This window comes from Anser brachyrhynchus, assembly GCF_964034855.1.
Source record: "Anser brachyrhynchus genome assembly, chromosome: 4".
Classification (NCBI taxonomy): Eukaryota; Metazoa; Chordata; class Aves; order Anseriformes; family Anatidae; genus Anser; species Anser brachyrhynchus.
Window position 1 is genome coordinate 6,462,985 of NC_137698.1, and position 20,333 is coordinate 6,483,317.

A 20,333-nucleotide genomic window follows, 5' to 3' on the forward strand; every position below is an offset into this window, starting at 1 on the left:
CATTGTCTTGTGCCATTAGTTTATCTTTGCAGCAACAAGGGCATTATTAAACATCCGGCTCTCCTCTTTCCTGCCCTCTTCATATTTTTCCTTGTTTAATTTTTTTGGTCTCCATTCTTAACATCCATAGCTTCATTTTCTCTAGTCCTGTACTATCAGTTTATTGTGCATCTGTGACTTCGCACTGGCACCACTTTTGCACTGCTTATAGTTATGTACATTCTGATTCCTTGTCCCCACATGGATGTGGAAAGCTAGATGTAAAATAAATGTTAAACCTTAATTTTTATAAAAATTTGCACATGTAGTTTGGACATGGTTTGTTCTGGTTTTAAAATGAAAGTGAACTTTTTAAAGTCTAGTTGGCTTGAAATTAAGAAACTCGGGCTGTCTTTAACAGTGCATGCCTCACTGAAATGATGTGTTTGTAGATTTGTTGATGAAGCTGCAGTTCATGCAGCGTTCCTGCCATGCTAACCAAAGGTTTTTACTTGCACCGTTTTGCTGGAATTGGATATACTTGAAATACAGCTGCCAACAGCATTGCTGCTGAGGTGAAAGCTTATATTTTTAAGCTGGTGAACATGTTGTTCTTACCTTTCGGGAAATTGTGTTAATCTAATGCTTATTGCTTTGTCTTGGAGCCATAGCCACTGAAATCACCTACGTGGTCAACTAGGAGGGTGTCCTGTGAGATGTAAGGCACCGGGCTTTGTAAAACTAAAAGGGGTGTGGATGAGGGAGGGTGAAGGAAGGAGAAGATAGTAAAATATTATATGGAAGTGTTCTTTGGACCACTACGCATTTCTCTTGTACATCTGTGATGGTACTTCTGTGGTAACTTTCTGTAACTCGAAAACATGTTTTTTGATGAAAAAATGATGGGTGAATTGTAGATGTTATAACTCTGTGCCGGAGGTCATGCTAAGACTTAAATCTTATGTTTGTGAGGTGACACAGCAAGTGTTTTGTCCTTGAAGTGGTCCTGGGTAGCGTCACACGCAGGCTCTCTGTGGAAGTTGCGTTTGGGCCTCACTCTTGAAGGAGGCGGAGGGCTGGAGGGGAGAAGCTGGTTAGTGTGGGCCTGTGAGGAGATGAAAGAAGTTAAGAGCTTCTACCGAAACAGAAAGGTTAATTAGTGATTACCTCAATGAGTAATCTACCTACTGAAAGTCTAGGAAGTACATAGTAGGTCTTGATTTTAGTGAAACATACGGAGGAACAAACAATTTGAACTTGTGAAAACTGAAGGTTGTGGAAAGCATTGAAGTGAGTTGCCCTGTCCAGCTCTTAATTAAAAGACTTATTTTAGGATGATAAATACAATAATAGCTTCATAACGCAGTAGCCAGGTTCACCCTAAAGTCTTGAAATGGAAATCTAAATTTTTAAATGGCTTTTATTTGAGGGTATTCATAGTACCTTGGCTTAACTTGTTTTCTTAAATTTAAAAACATGTAACAAGGAAAGGAAGTTGTACATCAGTGTTTTTTTTTTTTTGAAGAGTTCTTGCTATGTTTAAATGGAGTTTGAATTTGACAGCATGGTTCCAGTCAGTTACTCAAATTTTACTTGAAAAACTTTCAGTGATTTCAAGCATATTCCTGAGTCTTCTCAGAGTTGCAGAAAAATTTGATCTGTAAAATTGATTGGAGAGGTTCGTTTTCTTTCCCTGTGTATTGTTGCATACAGCACTTTGTCTGTCTTGGTTGAAAATGAGTGTAAGTACATTTTTACATGTTTGTATAAAAACATGTAGTTGCACCTTGCATGGTTTATTTTATACGAAGATTGTAGATGTTAGCTCTGAAACAAAAGTCTGGTTTTAAGCAGACCACGACAGTGAGGTTTCATTTCAGTGGAGGGATGGAACTGCAGCCTGGCAAATGATTAAAAGACAACAGGTTAATATATAAGTGTGCAGACATACTGTTAGATTTGATAACTGCTTACATAAAAAAGAAATAGCATTAACAAAAAGAATTTAATGGCTTAAGCAGTCACAAGCAGAAGCAGTCTAAATAACGTATTGTATTCTTTTCTGCAATTTCCATTTGTTGTTCTCTAGTAATTTTACTTCAAATTCTTCATTGTTCAAAAAAAGTCTTAAAAGCATCGTAATCTGAAGCAGATTCAATAGGTACATCAGATGTGTGGCTAGTGATTGAAAAGAAATCTCCAGGCTGCAAGTCCTTAATAACGCTTAACACATGGTAAAAGCTGGAACGCAGCTGAAGGTTTCTTGCTGTGTTTATAGGCGTTAGAACAACAAAAATAAAAAAGCATTTAATTTTTATCCATTAAGACTAGGGAAGCAAAGGGAACTGTCTCCTTTAGTGAGTTAAGGGAAGCAAATTGGCACAAGAAGAATGAAATGAGAGAAATAATCCATGATCAATAAAGGATCTTAAGGTATAAAGGTTTCACGAGAACATAGACTATATTGTAATCCCCAGAGTCTGAACACTCCCCCTGCCCCCCCCCCCCCCCCCCCCCCCAAAAAAAAAGCAAAAACAACCCCGATGCTGCTGGTAGGAATAACCTGCTTGTTTTGTGCTCTGCGGTTCTTGGTGTAATTGAAAGGAAGATGTTTTACCCCAGTGCCTTTAACATAAACCTAGAACAGAAATAAGTTGGAGAAGTGTTGGATTCTGACCGCAATAGGCAATTGCTTGTTTAAATGGTAGTTGAAATTATGGCTAAAGTATTTAGAGTATAAAGCTGAGGGCTTATCCACTGGGAACAGCGCAGGGGCAGTGCAGAGAAAGCGTGGTAAAGCAGGAAACAAAACTGCAGAAATGTAACGAGAAGATACATAAGGTAAAGATGTGCTGCCTGTATTACTGTGAGGTGAAAATGCGTTGCTGTCAGAACTCAGCGCGATGTAGGGTAAAGTCCACTGGCTTCAAAATAACCTGCAATAAGATAGCTGGTAAGTTGTTACTTTAAGTGTCCAAGTTAGCCTGCTGAAGAATACCAGTGCAGACCTGTCTTAGTAAGAATAACTCAGGGTGTAGACAGATGAGCTGTTGCAGGTGTGTATGCAATAGTTCACGAGCTGCTGTCTTTTTTTATTATTCCTCCCTCTCTCCTGTCCGTTGGGAAAGCTTGACCGGGAGAATTCAATGTTGCATGCAAGCAGGCAAGCTTTTATATGAGGGAAGGAAGCTTCATCAGGAGACCTGTAACATTGATCAGAACGTGTTTTTCGACAACAGTTTCTGCAAGGTTGCTTTTGACTGATCCTTGGTCTGTGGTTGTACCCGGTTGATGGGGGGCACTGAGTGGGATACTTTAATCTGTGCTGAGGAAAAGAGAAGCTGATGCTCGTTTCTAAATCAAGCCTTTTTTTTTTTCTTACCAGAGTAAGCCTCAGCATTTCTTACCTCACAGCATTTGATTCAAGTCTGAAAGAAAACCACGCTCATGTAGTCATGAGTACTGTCTCGAGTTTTAAGGCAACTTTCTGGAATGCGACTTTACTTTTTATTGCACAGCCCAGGCCCTATTGCCATCTAAGTCAGGAACTGCAAGGTGCAATCTTGTGTACAGAGCTTAGCATGAGTATATAACCCTTTCCTCCTGACAAACTTGTGAAGGTGAATAGCAAAGATGTGTCATAGCTTTGGCATTTAGTTTAGTATGAAGCTGTTAATTCTTTGGGGAAGGCTGCTCTTGCTAAAATGAGGTCTACAGAGTCTCCACAAAGCTGTTAATCCTCCTCTGATAACGAATACAGAAAAGCTAAGTAACTAATTCACAGGTACCTTAGAATTTGAAAATTCTTCTAAGTATAACCATTATTTTGTTCTTTTTTCCTATTGCAAGGTTTGGAATTCTTTTATTGAAGTCAGAGGTCCAGATCTCTTCATAAAATGCTAGACTTTGTACTCAAAAGAGCATTGACGAAAGTATCACTGTTAGCTACTGTAGGAGTTCAGTTGACAACCTTAGTGGAGAGCAAGACAGCTTCCAGAACGTGGTACCAATACATCCTGTTATAGAATGGGTGAGTTCTGGCTGGAGAATTAAATTTGGTATGTGGGACTGAATGCTGTTCAAATCTTTGTATCAGTGAGAGAAGCCCCTTAAAATGTTGCTCCTCTTAAGCATCTGTCTTGTCTAATTGACATTTTTTATTGTTTCGTTTTTGTTTTTAAAAGGCCAGTGGACAAACCATATACAAATGCATTTAAATTAAAAAACAAGATGCGAGTGAGATCCATGGTGTTTAGAGGCCATCTTGCTTCAATGATGCTATGATCTGAGTAGAAAATCCTACCATGTAAGCTTATAAACGCAGCCTGCCGTTACTGTATTTTAAGCCTTTGTGTGATTCTGCAAGTCCAGAACCCACTGTATGAAGTGGGTGTAAACATAAGGCCCCCAAAAGACAGAATGACCGTGGCTTTCCAGATGATTATTTTGCACAGCTATCATGTGTTATTTTTTAAAATGTGGTAATAACCATCATATTTGTTATAAGGGTTATAAAATCCTTAGGATACAATTATTTTAATATAGTTGGGTTTCTTAGCTTTGCATAAATAAGGCATTTCCAAAGACTCAGAAGGTGGCAGTTCTACACATTGATATACAGTAGTGCTATAAAAAACACTACTTTTTAAAGACGTTAATTGCAATGTGTAAGCCAATGTGTGCGCTTAAGTACATACAATTTATACTAGTACAAGCCTCCTTTCGCCCTGTTTTTGTATGAAAATATTTTGGGTTTTGGGCTCATGGTTTGATTGGGAATGAGCTCTAAGCTGGGTAGTGATATGCTATGGGACAAATGCTGATAAAGAACTTAAAAAATTTAAGAGGTAGAACTTGGGTATATGAAGTGTGACCTTTTTCTATTGCGAGCTGTATTAATTTATTTTATTAATGTTTTTTACAGTTTGAGTTGTATTTCTTGAGGATATCCCTAAGTCGTATTTACACAGTGATTTATGTTTCCTGAGAATCCATTCCAAATTCATTGAAAGCTACACTTCAAGGTAGGGTTACAAAATCACAAGCAGTTGAATTAGATGAGAGGTAGGTAGTTGACTATTACTTAGATAGTTTTTTTTTTTTTTTCTTTCTCCACCCCTGCTTTGTGTGCTGCCCCTTAAACTCAGAATTAGTGTTTTAGTGCTAAGGATGTGAATTTTTCTTTGTCTTAACTTCGTGTTTATAAATTGGGGAAGAGGTCAATGTGCGTTCTTTTGGGTTTAACTGTAGATGATGCGAGAGAACTTGAGCTTTAAGAAAATGCAGGTAACTCTGAAATGTATTTGTACATGTAATGTTCCTTGATACATAGTGTAGAAAAATATTCCAGGTTTTCAGAACAAAAACGGATGAAAAAACAGCCTTCTGGAAAACCATTGACCAGGTACCTTCAAACTTTGGGATGTGCAGGTGTTTCAAGGAAATTGAATCAAGGAAATTCAGTTTCCTTGAGATAATTTCCTTGAAACAGCTCTTTTCTTTTTTTTTAAGCTTAGCTGCTGTGTCATCTTTCTGGTCATAGATAACGTTTCATGCTATTCTTAACTAAAACAAAACCAAAAATATAAAAACCACCACCAAAAACAAACAAACAAACAAAAACAGGAAGATGAAAAGAGAAGTTGCCATTAGCTTGAGATAGAAGCATCTCTAAGTTCCCAGAGCAGGAGACCTGCAGATACAGAAACGGGTTGGAGCTGACCCATCCTCCCAGCCTTGTTTTCCCTTTCACAGCCACCCTGCAGTGTTTGTCTCCACCGTTTAGAAACCTGAACTACTTTGCACCCCTGTTTTTTGCATAGTGCAGCCACACTGTTGGGGCTTCTTTCTGCTGCTTTCCCTGGTTCAAAGGGGAATCTCTTCCCTATAACTTATCTTGGCAGTGTCTGGGGGCTCTGAGCACTTCTAAATTCAGAACCAGGATTTCAGGCAATTGCTAGAGCGCGCTGTGCTTTGTGAGGTGCAAAGACATGAAGAAAGGGGGAAAGGGTAACTGCTAGTAAAGAATATTTCTAGCAATCTTTAGAATCTCTTAAGCTTGCTGTAGTGGCTCTAGTTAGGAGGAAAGCTTTCAAAAATAATAAGCAGGTTAAGCTTTCTGAAGCTCTAAGTAAATGTGAAAGAACAGCTGTGTATTAAGATTAGGAATCCAAATGTAGATATGCTGGGACAAAGTGAGGGGGAAGATCTCAATGTTGTCAGTCTCACTGAATTTGTAAAGAAAAGTTATGTAGCATAGACTGACGTGTATCATGAACACTGTAGGGTGTGGGCAGTGGAGAGAGCAGCCAGATGTACCTTCTGAGCCAGCTGTAGCTAGCTGATAAGCCCTTCCAGAAGAGTTCTGCTAGGAGGAAATAGCAGTAATCACAGTTTGTGGTTACGAGATCATGGATCATCGCCGGGAAGCTAGAAGGATAAACAGTGGATCAGCATCCTTGGTATTAAGAAAACACAACAAAACAGAAGAGGTCTTAAAAAATCCACAAGTTCAGATTGCCACCGGGATATTTCCTAAACAATCAGTGACTTCTCAGCAATGCCGTGGGTTTTTCATGTCTGTGTTAAGCTGTCCACTGTTAACTGTCAAAGTGGACAACAGCAGGGAGAAGCTTGGCTGCACCCTTCTGTCCTCCAAGTTTCACCTCCGGGGCTGTGAGCAAGTAGGGAGGCCTCAGAAGGGAGTGATGAGAAAAATTGTAGTTATTTTTCAACTTGCTAGGCATACTGAACTACTTATTAGACTAAATTGCCTAAATAACTTCTGAGTTTTTTATTGTGGGTGGGGGTTTGTTTGTTTGCTTTTAACACTTAAAGTGTCTCTGGTGTGAATGAAGTTCCTCAGGGCATAGTTCCAGGCCTTGAAAACTGCATTTGTCAACATGGCCACTGCTGATGAAACCATATTGAAAAAATTGAGAGAATCGGTGTAATAGAACAGTGGGTCCACTTCACTTTTATTGACAGATAAATTTTCAAGATGATTTTGCATCTTAAACCTTTGAAGATGAAGAAATTTTGTAAGTGCTTAATAACCTTTTGGAATCATGACAGTTTTCTGTCATGAAGAAGCGTTTTAAGCTTACCTTTGGAAATTACTGTTTGCTGAATGCTCTTTATTTTGCTAGCATGTAAAAAGTGCCAAAAACTTAAGTGTCTGGTCACTCTTTAACTCATTAATAATTAAAATTTGAATTACCTTCAGAATATAGTGGAACTTCTGTGAAGCGAGACATCAAAATGCATGCTGAATATTTATTTACAGGGGTTATATTAAAGTTATGGTGTGGCATTCCTCACTTCAGTCGGGCTATACCACCTTACGTTGGCTGAAAATCTTTGCGCTTGTGGAAGCAATCTCAGAGGAGTACAGGCAGTGATCTCTCGTGTTTTTCAGATCGTCACAGGTTGCAGTCGCCTTTGCACCTATCTATAGTCCTAGGGGTGAGAACAGACAGCTCTTCCATGCAGCTGCAACTCTTGTGGCAGCTATGAAAGACAGTGGATTATTTGGATCCACTGGGCTGAGAATTTCCCTGTGAACAAAACGAGCATGAGCTGTATCTTAACAGCTCCGCTACCTGAAGAGAAGAGGGCCCTTCTTTCACCCAGGGCTGAGCTGAACAGACCAGGTTCTTTACAAATTCCTCTCTACCGTGCTTATAGCCATAAAGCTACTGCCTGCCTTCCCACTTCCAGTGCAAGTATCAAAATACTCTTTAACCTTTTGAATAGTAGCAAATCAAGAAATTTGTAGTCAAAGACAGTACTTATTCTCTTTTTTTTTGCTGTGGTAGTCTTAAGCCTTGCTTCCTTTTTGTTTAAAAATGAAAATAAAATACGTGTATCACTTTTCTATAGGTGGGCATGTATAGTGTTTTTTTTATGTATTGAAACATTTTTAAAAAAACAGAGCCCATAGTAAAGTATGTCTGCTTGGTTAACATGTGTGAGTCAATTTCTGTAATTCTTATGCCTCAAATATTTGTGCCAGTGCAGTGAGTGATGTGGTATGTAGCATCCTGAACTGCACAGGAATGTAGTTCCTTTACATTAAGGGGTTTGCACTGGAATTGTTTAGATGAGTGAAGATTTTTCATAGGTAGGCAGCAGGTTCTTAGGATTTTGCTGTTGCCCAAGCGGGACGTGAGTTCATTCAGCAGGGACTTCTTGGTGAAGAAGTCTAGCAAGTCTCCTAGATGCTAAATCATTGTTTCAGGAGGGGGAAGAAGTGACTCTGGAGCACCAGCAGTTTTCAGTAAAGTTATTTTGCATGTTCCTGGGGGCTTGTGGAAATGAATGGGAGGAGCGGGTCCTAATGAGTTCTGTGGTGCTGCTGACGCAGGTGTGTTACCCCCACTTGAGTCTGAGAAACAGAGGTCCTGACCTGGTCTGTCTTTAAATCCATTTAAGTTTACTCATCCAGTTTATCGGCTATAAATTTTTTGTTGACATCCTCATAATATTCACCTGCAAGGAAAACATCCATTAAAACAGCAGGATGGATGTGCCTTTCATATTTTAGTGTAATCGGTTTGGTATGTCCTGCGCTCAGCTGGCAAGATGCCAGGCGAAGCACACCACATCAGTAAAACTCTGAAGCCTCTCAAACTTCCGTCATGGGAGAAACAGTTTGTTACCTCTGACACCGACATTTTGAGGGATTTAATTGCAGGTGTTTAGGGACGAGTCATATGTTGTATTGTGGTTACAGGTGACTAGTTTGAGACCTCTGAGAAAGGCGAAGCAAGCTGTTTTGTACTGTTGTCCCCGTATGTACTAGTGTTTTCCTCTAAATGCCAGAGAATCAGTTTTGTTTCCAGATAACTTTTCAGTAAGTTGTAATGACAGTTCACAGGTAGCTTGGACAGCACCGTGCCTAGTCTTCAGACGGTAACTTTCTGCTCATGAGACGGGGTGAATGGCAATGGTCAGTGTTATATAATCTTATAAATAGATTAAGATTGCCTCAAAATTGTTCATAAACCAAAGAGAATAAAAGCTGGGAGAATTCCATCTTCTAAGGAGGCTGTTGTTAGAAACCTGATCATGCTGGCTTTTAAGATCCTTACACCTTTTGTGCCCGTGCCCTGGAAGGTGGTACTCTGAAACCCGAGTCCTTTGGTTTGATCCCATCTCAAAGCAAGATGCTGTGTAGAGGTAGAAATACAGCTTTTTCCCTGGCATACCTGATCAAATTTAAGGCGATAGTCAAGGTATTGGCTGCCTTTCTGCATATGCAATTTTAAAATTCTTATTACCTTTTTTTTTTCTGTTTCCCCTCCCCCTCCATATAGCATTTGCCTGGAGCAGTAGCTTCGCTTCCACATACTTACCTTGAGTTGCACATGATTATTAGGGCTGAGTAATTTTGTTTGCTGAGGAAATACCCTTGCAGTGACTTACAGATTTTAAAATAATTATGAAAGAAACTTAAGGCCTGTCACTTAAGTTGGCATTTTGTATTTTGCTCATGATAACCCAGTAAAACATTCTCTTCTAGTGATGTATTAACAGTGTCCTCATCTAAAAGCAATGTTAATTTATTTCCTCATTTTATTTTCAGCATCCTTTTGGGATGGAATTCAAGATAAACATAAAATAACGCTTGAAATCTGTTCTTTCTGTCCATCCTTTACAAATCCATAGCCGTAAGGCTCCCTGCACCGTATTTCCTTTACGCCCGCTGAAAAAGTAACTATTTTGCATAGCAGTTCTCTGTTTTGTAGAGGCAGTGATGAAGCAGAGGATGTGCGTTATGTTGAGGAGCTGCACATAAGCTTTCATGCAGATGTGCTGCACCGTCAGAAGGGATATATGATGATCCAAACACCAGTCCTGTTTTACACCAGTATTTATTCAACAGGTCTGCATCAGTGTTGCTGCATCAATGCAGAACTCCCCAGAGTAGGTGACCCTTCGGTTGTTTTGCTGCTTTGACAAACTGCTGGTGGTGGTGGTGTCTGCAGTGGCGTACAAAAGACCGCAAGCTCCAGCATGGACTGGTGTGAACACAAGTCCTATTTTGCTTCAGAGGTGGTAACCTTCAGCAGAAGAATGATACAGGGTGGACAGGTGGGGGCAGTAAGATCTTAAAGTACCGCAGCCAAATCTGTGAGAACCTGTTTGTTTAAAACCTTTGTGTGAACTCACTGAACTTGAATTTGAAAGAGAAAGCATCTACAGCCTGTCATGATGATAGAGATTGCATAGCAATTGGAAACAAAAGACTTTTGGATTAACACGGCAGAATTTGAGCAGCTTCAATGGAACTACTCTGAATTTATTCTAATATAGCCAAAGGCATGGTTTTATGCTCAGCTTTTTGTCTTAGTTGATAAAGAATATCTGCTTGCAGTCGTGTAAAGTAAGAATCGTAGTAACCTCCTAAATTTGTGGCATTTCAGAAAGATGGAATATGGTACACAATAAAAGAAAGCTGCACGAAAGATCTTGCTGTGTGTCTTAGAAGTTTAACACAGCTTTTCAGACTGTAGTATCTTTAAACGGTAAAAATGTCATTTGCTTAAAAATACCCTCAAACAAATAAACAAAAAAAAACCCAAACCCTATAACTGAGACATGAAAATGAGACATGATTTAACTTAATTATAAGCCTTGAACAAGGAAACAGCATGTTCTCAGAATACTTAATTACAGCATTGTTTTTAGTGTTTTTTTGTGTGTTGCCTCAGTCAGTCTTCGGCAGAAAAATAAAAGGCAAAGAAAACACGGAAGTACAGTAAACATCTTGAAATGCAGTTTCCTTCTTACTGGGAAGATATCACATGACTTGCTGAAAAAGCTTTAAAAAGGGGGGGTGGGGGAGGAAGGAAAAAAGCCAGCTTGCAGTTGTTCTTCAGTAGCATTAAAACTTAATCCTCTATAAATCTGCTTCTTGAGAAATAACATCCCAGAAGATCTCTCAGGCAGCACCACAGTCTTCAAATGCTTTTAGTGTTGTATGAGTGAATTTAAAGAAAATACACTGAATTTCGTGACAGTCCCAAAAGCTGATTTGCATTACTCATTGACAGATGAGGGCAGAAACTGAACAAGACTTTGTACTGTTAATGTATAATGGATTTATAGTCTGAACTTTTAAAGGTGAGAAGACAGTTATTTATTTTGACTGAATTCTACAACGTGTGAAGCCAGCTGAGGTAACTCAATCTTCTACGACAGTAGTCTTTTTTGCCTGTCTTACTAAAAGATGGCTGGGAGTTCAGCTCAAATGGGACCTGGATTTCAATTAGCCAATATATTGAACGCGGATTACTCGGTCTTAAAAATGCACACAGAGTAACTGTTCCCATAGTTAGATTTCTGCACAGACTCTGTTGTCAGTGTGGGCTCTAGCCATTCCTTTTCGAAGTTGGTAGCAGAGGGTTTTCAGAGTGACAAAATGAGAATCAGCTGCTGTTTCTTGGACCAGTATTTATTAGAACTGTGCTCTGAAAAAAAATCACCCATGGTTATATTGTATATTTTATACAGGAGATATATGGAAGGGCTGGCATTTTTCTCTTAAATTGAAATGAAGGGTTGTCAGCCCAAGAGGATGTTCTAAATCTTCTAAGGACATATCTAGGGTGGATTCTTAAGGTGTGCTAAATTAGTTGTGTGAAAGCCAGCAGCTAAAACAAATGAACAAACCAACAAAACCCTGGTTATTCCTATTCTTGTCTATAGTTCGCTCTTATGCTCCATGCTGTGTGCCAGGAGCAGCAGCATGTTTTCACGCGTCACTCATACTTCATTCTTATGTGACTTGGAATATGAAGCGTATATACGTTGTTGAAGTAATTAACTCAAGCATCCCAAGGTGCTTTACGTATCCCTTCCTCTAATTTTACAGTCCATAATTATAGACAATAAGGAAACATAAGGCTGGAAATGGAAAAACAGAATATAGATAAAACCCCACAGTTAGCTGAGGTTCCTTTGAATGATATTGGTTAGTTGCATTTCTGTGCAGAATCACACGTATGAACCTACGTCCATTTAGTAGTTTTGCTTGCTTTGGATGCACAGTGACCTGACTATTCTGTTTTAAAGAGGGGAAAAAATCATACAGTAACAGGAAGTTGTGATGCTAATGGTAATGTTATGACTTTAGAGCATTTTGCGTGGTTTTCTGTTTTTAAACACATTTCACCTTCTCACTTGAGTGTATTGTGAAACAGCAAGTAACCTACCTGCCTGAGATTCTAACATTGCTCATACATGGAGTAAAAATTGTATAAATGAAAATGCATGGGCTACGTTGGGCTTATTCACATCAGTAGATTTCTGGAAGTTTCATTTAATCAGCTGTGCTTTAAGAAACAACAATAACAACAAACACCCCGAATGCCACAAGGAGTAATCTAAGGCCATGGAGTGGTGGCTGAAAAAAGCATTTTAAATTTCATGTTGAGCTGCGTGAGGGGAATAAAACCATTTGCATCCAAAGAAAAGCAAAACTGCTTTCTAGCCTGCTCACGGCTAAACAGGCCTAGGGGGGAATTAATAATGAAGGTTCATAGGTACTCTATGTTGTTTTGTGGTGCCACAACACTATTTCTAGCAGATAGTACTGGAGTTGGTGATTCTTGCAATTGCAGGGGCTCACTTTCCTATATCCGTAAACACGAGATGCAGGGAACTGCACAGCTGCCATCCGCTTACAGTACAGCTTCAGCTGGGGGAAGAGCTCGACAAAGTGCAAATGTTTGGTGGTGCAAAGCGTCTCCAAGTCATGGAGGCGAAACGCAGTGTGGGGCAGGCCAGCCTGAGAATTACTGGCACTGTGTGCTTTTTGGTCCCTCCGCTCACGCTTTAATTTATGTTTTTGAGCTGTGACGGAAGGGCCTGAGGTAGTGAGGGCCCGCAGGAAGCCTGCAGTGCGGTTTGGGGAGGGTGTCCGCGTTGTTTCCGTGGAGCTTGCCCTTTTGCTCCTTTGTGGATGACTGTACTCGGCTTTTATAAACAAAACCCACAGCAACCGCCCTGGCACCTCTCCGTGAGAAACCAGAGCGCTCTTTCACGAGCCTTCTGCTTTTCTCCCCCTCTGCCATTTTACAGTTCAAAGAGGCGGCAGCTGGGGGCCGCGTAAAACCGTGTGCCCCGTCTCTCGCTGTCAGGGCGGCAGGGGAAAAGCCCTCAGCCCTCCCGCCTCCTCCGCAGCGCCATCTTTCCCCCTCGGCCCCGTTAACGGCCGGCGGGAGGAGCCCGAGGCGCCGCCCCGGGCCTGGCGCCGACGTGGCCGGGCGGCCCCGCTCCGTCCCCCCGGCGGCCATGGGCCGCGCCGCCATCTTCTTGCTGCCGGTGCCGGTGCTGCTGGCGGCGGCGTGGGGCGGCCCCGAGGTGCGCAGCCTGCGGGGCGGCTGGCGGCTGGGCAACGGCAACGGCTCGGTGCGGCTCCCGGCGGAGGTGCCGGGCTGCGTGCACACCGCCCTGCACCGCCGGGGCCTCATCCAGGTACGGTGGGCAGCCGCCAGGGGCTCCGTGCCCGCAGCGGTGGGGAAAGGCCCCGAGTCGGGCCGGGGTGCCCGAGATCCCCTGGTTTGACGCCTGGTAGCCATCGCAGGGCACGAGTCGTGTGTACCTGCAGCGTGGCCCCAAAAGGATGAGTTCCTGAGGGTCCCCTGTTGAAGTTGGACTTGTTGATGCCAGAAGTCCAGGGATCTCAGGCATTGCAGTCCGTTAAAAATCGCTTTCCGTACCTGCAGAGCACGTCAGAAGGGTTGAGATCGCACGTTCCCATGCTGTCTCCAGGAATTATATTCTGAACCACGAGAAAGTTCCGTTGAATAGACTTGTTCCTGACATAAATAACACTTTCCAGAAGCTTTGCCTTTTCTGCTTACCACTGCCTCTTTCAGTTTTTAGCTTTATGAAAACGTAGTGACCGCTTTCCCTGACAAGTGATCAGAACTGCAGTTGTAGATTGGTAGCAGAGTTTCTTCAGATATCAGCATCCTGATATCGTGACTCAGCACGGCAAGGAGCGTGGCACTGAGTCTGGGTCGTCATCGAGATGCCTTTTTATGAGGATTTGTGTAGACGCTAAGTGAAACAAAAGGCATAGAGCACGGTGAATTTAACGGGATCATTTATAAAACTGATAAATAAGCTGCCGTACTAAAAAATCCAAAATAGCATCCTGTTGTCCAAGTGTATCAGACATAACTATATATCATATTTATTAAGGGCCCAGTGTTGCATTTCCTGTACAGTATTTATTTAATCAATACTTTCTGGATGCGTGAATTTTATGTTTTCTATTCTGTAATTGTGATCCTTCGGATTACCATCCTGCTCTGCTCAGACTAAAGTTAGGTGTAAAGGGAAAGGTGTTAAAATGGCTTTTCAAAGCAAGTTTTAAAAAATGCAGCGGGCAGGTATAGAGAATACGTGGAGGATCAGCGACGAGGGCTGCGCCCCTTCATGCCGTGCAAAGCGCATAAGATAAGCTGAATGTCTCAGATGCTTGGCTGTGCTGTGAGGCATTGCTCTAATAAGTGTGAATAATCATCCGGGAGAAACTGTGACCAATGCACTGACTCATGCACACAAGTTAATGACGTTGTGAAAGACTCACATTTAACTACTCGCACATTAAGTGCTCTTACGAAGTGAGAAAATGTGATTGCTAATTTAGCTGCACTGCTGTAAACCGAGTGGTAATTTCAGTCATTTCAGGCAGCAGTATGGTATTTGGAAATGAGGCTGCGATCATGAACTCTGGTGTGCCTGGGCAGGATCCCGAGTCTGCACACAGGTAGGAGAGCTTAGTCAGCCTGCAGCACACCTCTTGTGAATAGGAAGACGGGCACGAGGCTGATTAAATCGACGATGGTTATTTGTGGGCGATTACAACATGTTTACGTGCGTGCAAGTATGGGCTTGCTCCAGGCACGTGCTGGTAGGGCCAGCTGTGAAACCACAGTGGCGTGGAAGCCGGTGCTCAGCTGCTGGCATTAGGGTTAGTGTGCTCTGTGCGGGAGCCAAGGGGACCGACGTGCCTCGCCAGCAGCGAACCTGGGTTGTTCGGAGGGAGCTGGTGACAAAATTCTTTGTTGCCTTCCTGCTGCAAAAAAGTACAGCTCAGTTGTTCGTCCTGAGTTTTTTTCGTTGTGGTGAAAATGCTTACGGCCAAACATTTTGAATGCAGCTGCCTAAAATCATATTTTTGTATTTATACAAAAGCGTGTACACAGTCTGAATTTTAGGGAGAGGTTGCCCCGTTTCATCAGTGCTTATTATCTCTAGAAATCAGACCGTTTTGGGGTTGTGTCAAGTGTAGAATTAGGAGTTTTATTGCAGTTGTCCAAGTACAAAAGCTTTGGTCCTATTTTTTTTTCCATTTGCTCCTTTCGCTCCCTGCCATGGAGTGTAGAGCTTTTGTTCATCCCACTGAAAATGTTACTAGGACAGCAATCCAGAATCTTTCTGTTTGTAATCAAAGTGAAGATTGTTCTCAAAAGCTGTACCAGAAAACAGGAGAACAAAACTGGTGGGAATTAAATTCTTCTGCATAGCAAGACCCATATGTTTAGGGGCCCAGTGAGGTCTATTTGCTGTTCTCCTGTGTGGTTTGCACGTGGCAAATAGCACTGCATCCTTTGGTTCCTTAGCCTTGGGATTTTTTCATGGGTGAGCACCCAAAACACAAGGGTAAAATTAATAAGTCTTGGGAAGGCCTACACCCATCAGAGGAGCCTGCTGGGTGCCCCACAAATGAGGGGGAGCAAGGCATCAAAAAAAAGCTGCTGGTTTCTAAGCCTGCAAAACGTGGTTTGGATTGCAAGAGTAGGCTGCGAGCAGCTTACTTGCCAATGTGCGGTTTGTTTCAAATTTAGGTTGAGGCGCAAAGTGTTTTTGCCCAGGGATGCTGTAGCTGGTTGCACGTCTGTAGCTTCATGTGAATCGGCTGTGCAGGCTATACATTTGAGTTGAAAGAAAGCTCTGGCACCGAGGGTTTGTTACTCATCCCTCCGGATCCTTTTAGGATTCCTTCTAGAGATGTTGGTACTCTTTGGCTCATAAAATTTGCATTGAATGAACCCATCTTTTTGAAAGCACCAAATGTACGTATCTTAGAAAACGCTCTTGGAGAAGATGCTTCCAAGGTTCCTACTGAAGTATTATTTTCTTTCTGCATTCAAACAACGTATTTCAGATGCTAGACTAGCTGATAAAAGCTCCAAGAGTAGGAGATAGCTTCAGAGCATGTGTTGAGCTGTATTGTTTTAATAAGATTTCATTAAGAATCAGTAGCTCTTATTACTGTTTACGTGTAAAATTAAAAAAAGGAGAAATGCATTTAAACAAGGGTAGTAGTCACTTGAGTGAAGCCAGTGCAAAGCTTCTGAACATAAGTGCAGACATTTCACCAATTTGCAGCAAACCTATTGCTATCCCCAGATCACTGAATAAAGATTGGAAGATTTAATTTTTAACTGTGCTGCCAGCCTAGTATTTTCTTTCAGGCACAGTTCTGATAAGCGAGACGTATCAGCAGGTAACTTGTGCATTAAATCTTTGTGCTAGAAATAATAGTCCTCCTGCGTGTACTGTCCAAGTGCTGCTTGATGCCGTTCCTGCTGGCAGGTGACTCCTATAAAGTTTCACTCCTGATGAATATGGCTATTGTAGCTGGATTTTCTCATCTGCCAGCCGTTTGCATTCATACAGAAAGGGTGTTTTGTCTTATTAGCTGTCACTTTGATTTGTAAAGAACTATTATAGGGGGTGTGCAACTGTGATGCTAATACAGGGGCTGGATAACAGGGCAGCTTGTGCCCCATTATACGACGAGGGCGTGCACTTGACACAGAAGGTTACGGTGGTCTCGGTCCTACTTGTGTATTAAAAGATACTAGAAGAGACAGAAGCTTACGTATCTCAAGTGATATTTCTGCAGTTCTGTAAAGCAGCGTGTATTTTCTGTAGCTTCTTCTGCATTCATATGAAATATTATGTTGTGTGTTTTCTGGCACTTTTTCATAGCTCAGATTTTTCAGATCATGCCAGGTAACAGTTGGGTTTGTTATCATACGGTTCTAACAGGTTAAATGGCAGTCATTGATGAAATAGTTCATTAATATAAATATATTTTTCGTTGAAATGTTCGTACCCTGGTGAGCAGTGTGAGCATACGTGGAAACGTCCAAAAACCTTGGTGAGACTTAGGATGAGCAGGAGTTCTTTCAAATGCCTGTGAAGTTATAGTAGGTAAAAGTTGTAGCAGCCTTTTACGTGCAACAAAGTGTTCAAAGAATATTAAGAAATGGCTATTAGCATCTTATCAGTTATCCTAATACTAGTCTTGTAGCTTGACTCTGCCATAATGTTTGGCTGTGTTCAGCTGTATCACATCTTGACCATGAGGTGACATTCAGTAACAGCTTTGGCAGAGTAAGTATTGAAAACAAGTGGCCGTGGGACAGACTTCCAAAAGGCATGGTCCACGAGCATGGGTCACTCGTCGCTGCCGCTAGGCTCAGCTTCGCTTCAAGCTGGGCTCGGTGAAGAACGGGTACCGTAGCTTGAGGTACTAAGGCGTTGGGGGGTATAGGTGAGCGTCCTAACTGTTCTGCTTCTAGTCTGAAGTTGGCAACGGCAAAATCATTAAATATCTCCTGAAAGTTTTATTTTGCTGTTCTGTGACTTCAAGCAGGATTCTCTTAATGGTGTACGTTATAAACTGTCAGCAGAAGTGATTTATGAGAGGAGCTTGCAAGGCAGTTTCAATCTGGATCATAATAACGGTAGGATAACGCAGAAGAATCTGTTTTTTTATTCCTGTTCTTTCATTTCATTTTATGACAAGCTGATCTGCCTGGTGTGGCCTTCAGGTCTTTGTGTCATGCCCCCTGAAGCCGGTCCTGCGCGGGGCCGGTGCGTGCCTGGCACCGCACACGCTGCCTTTGAGCCTCCCTTGAGGTGTGTCCGTGTCTCCTCCGTTTCCTGCCAAACGCAGAGGTTCGTGGCTCGTATGACCGCAGCTTTTCCATATCCCCTTAAGGTCATTGCAAGGAGGAGCTTACATCAAAAACCCTTGGCTGTTTCATACTGCCGGCGCTTTTCATGTCCTGCTACCTGAAGGGAAAATTGCTTCCTTTCACTGCTCTCCAGCAGGGCTTCATCTCGGCGGGCTGTTTGCTGCTTGCTTACAGCGCTGAGGTTGGGAGTAGAGAACAATCAAGCAGGGAGCTTGAGCAGATGAGCATTTTTCCCAAAATTGCAAGGAGCAGGAAAACGCAAGGCTGTCACGTTTGGTGGGCTCTAAAAATAGCTGTAGCTGGCTCCACCCCGTCACGGCTTGCTTCCAGGAACATGTTGAGCTAATGAATGTGAAGTGTGTTTAATACATGTGCAGCCTATTGCTTACCATCTTTCCAGTTCTGCCAGTGCCTTACGAGAGTCTTAAATTTGTCTTTTTCTTCATCCGGTTTTCTGAAATGAACCTTGAATTTTAATAGGAGCTGATGTAATGCGGGAGGAAATTCTATTTCAAATAAATCCAACCAGTTTGACTTGTATGGATACATCTGCCAGCACTCAAAACCAGTTTCTTTTAGTAATGAAGATGCCGATAATCTCATGAGTTTATTGGAGAAGTCATTTTTCTTTGTTGTGGTCCATTTTCCCCAAACCTTGAGAGGATTTGTACACTTCTGTAAGAGCCCATCTGAGGACGTAATTTCTGCCTCTGATGAAACTCTCCTATGTGTCTGTCTGCTGCTAGATGAACAGTTTTGTGTTCTCCAGATGTCAGCTCTGTCTTCTTTGACATCTTTAACATCCATGCTTCTTGACGCTGGTAAGAGATTGTGGCAGGAGGTTTGACTGATAGAACACAACATGAGGCAAGGCTACAACTTGCCCTCTCTATGGGCTCAAGGACTGGCATTTATACTGCTGCAGGACTCAGAAGAGATTATGCTGCTGAGAAAAGACACTTAAATGCTGTAATTCCATATTTTTTTTTGTAATTTTGCTCTGCTGTATAAATAGGCTTGTGTCTGTATTGCAGAGCCTGCCCCTATCACTTGTAAAACAAGTGTGAGATATAAACCAACGTTTTTCAGAAGAATTCAAATCCAGAAGTGTCGTCAGTATTTATATTGACTCCTGAAATGGGAAGAAAAATTGAGTTCCAGCAAAAAAAAGAAAGAAGTGGACAGATTTTCTTCAGCACGGATGCAGGTATTTGGCGCAGATGGTGAGGTGTGCTGGTGCTGCAGAGGACCCTTCCCGAAGTGACCCTTAATGCAGCACTGCTCTCTCTTCGTAGCTGGGTTTGAGTCCTGTAGTCCAGAGGAGGTTGGTCTTTGTTTGGGGAAGGCAGTTCGGCCGTGCTGCTGCTGCCGAGGATGGGACCGAGCTGTCGGTGGCTGACCCAGGTCCCCACACACGTAGCACATCACCTCTCCTCGCCCTGGTGTGAGGTGTGCAGCAGCAGCCGATACCTTCAGCTGAGGTGAGGAGCGCTGTGACCCGCCACAAGGTAATAACAACACGGCATGAAGCCAGGAAGGCTGAGCACGTAGCTTGTACCAGCTGTGCCTTTATTCTTCCTGAGTGGTGCGACTAAAGGGGAAAGAACACATTCAGTATAAATGCAGCATTATTCTCTAAAGGTAATCATTTAATTTTATGCAACAAACCAAACTGCGATGTTTCTTTTTGCTCTCTCCCTCCTTCCAAACAAACCAATGTCACTTAGTCTTACCACATCAGCACAGGTTGACACGAAACAACTAGAGTATTTGCTATTATTTTAAACTGTAAAATTTGTTCACAGCTGTCCCCAGCGGCCTAAAATGCTGTTTTTTTGCCTCTTTAAAATCCTTTTAATCTTACTTTCTCCATCGTTATAACGGCCATCATGTTTCTATTCCTCTCGTTAAGTCACAAGCTGTCTTGATTTATTTTTTTTTTTTTAATTTCCAGCCCAGTCATTTCTTATATAAAGACAAATCCTGCACCTTCTATTTTCAGTATGAATGATTATGGCAAACAGGATATGACCTATATAGTTAAAGCCAAATATTGCCAGAGCTTTGCTTTCACGTGTTATTTCAAAGGTAAAAAGGAATATCAGAACTAGGTGCGTTTTGCATTTGCAGGCTGTCCGAATTAAGAAGAGCTCTTCTAATGAATATTCATGTAGTAACACTATCACTAAATAAGTCATGTCATTTTCTTTTTTTGGTCTGTTATTAGGATCCATATTATAGATTTAATGATGTGATGTACAGGTGGATCTCTCTGGATAACTGGACTTACAGCAGGACGTTCAAAACTCCTTTTGACGTCAGGTATGCAATAAGGATATGTCT

At 41.9% G+C, this 20,333-nt stretch overlaps 1 protein-coding gene across 4 annotated transcripts in view; it reads left to right on the forward strand.

Annotated features, from left to right (window-relative positions):
- The first annotated feature begins 2,550 nt into the window (after nucleotides 1-2,550).
- MANBA (mannosidase beta) overlaps nucleotides 2,551-20,333 on the forward strand; it is a 56,191-nt gene continuing 38,408 nt past the window's right edge. The window contains exons 1-3 of one of the 4 annotated variants that reach the window (XM_080590648.1): nucleotides 2,551-4,285; nucleotides 4,904-5,003; nucleotides 20,218-20,312. In XM_080590648.1, the coding sequence (XP_080446774.1) occupies nucleotides 20,245-20,312 (68 nt within the window). In that variant the 5' untranslated portion in view covers nucleotides 2,551-4,285; nucleotides 4,904-5,003; nucleotides 20,218-20,244. Of the gene's footprint in view, nucleotides 5,004-12,088; nucleotides 13,462-19,595; nucleotides 19,632-20,217; nucleotides 20,313-20,333 lie in introns of those variants that run through there. The other 3 variants (XM_080590647.1, XM_080590645.1, XM_080590646.1) reach the window with 3 other exon arrangements.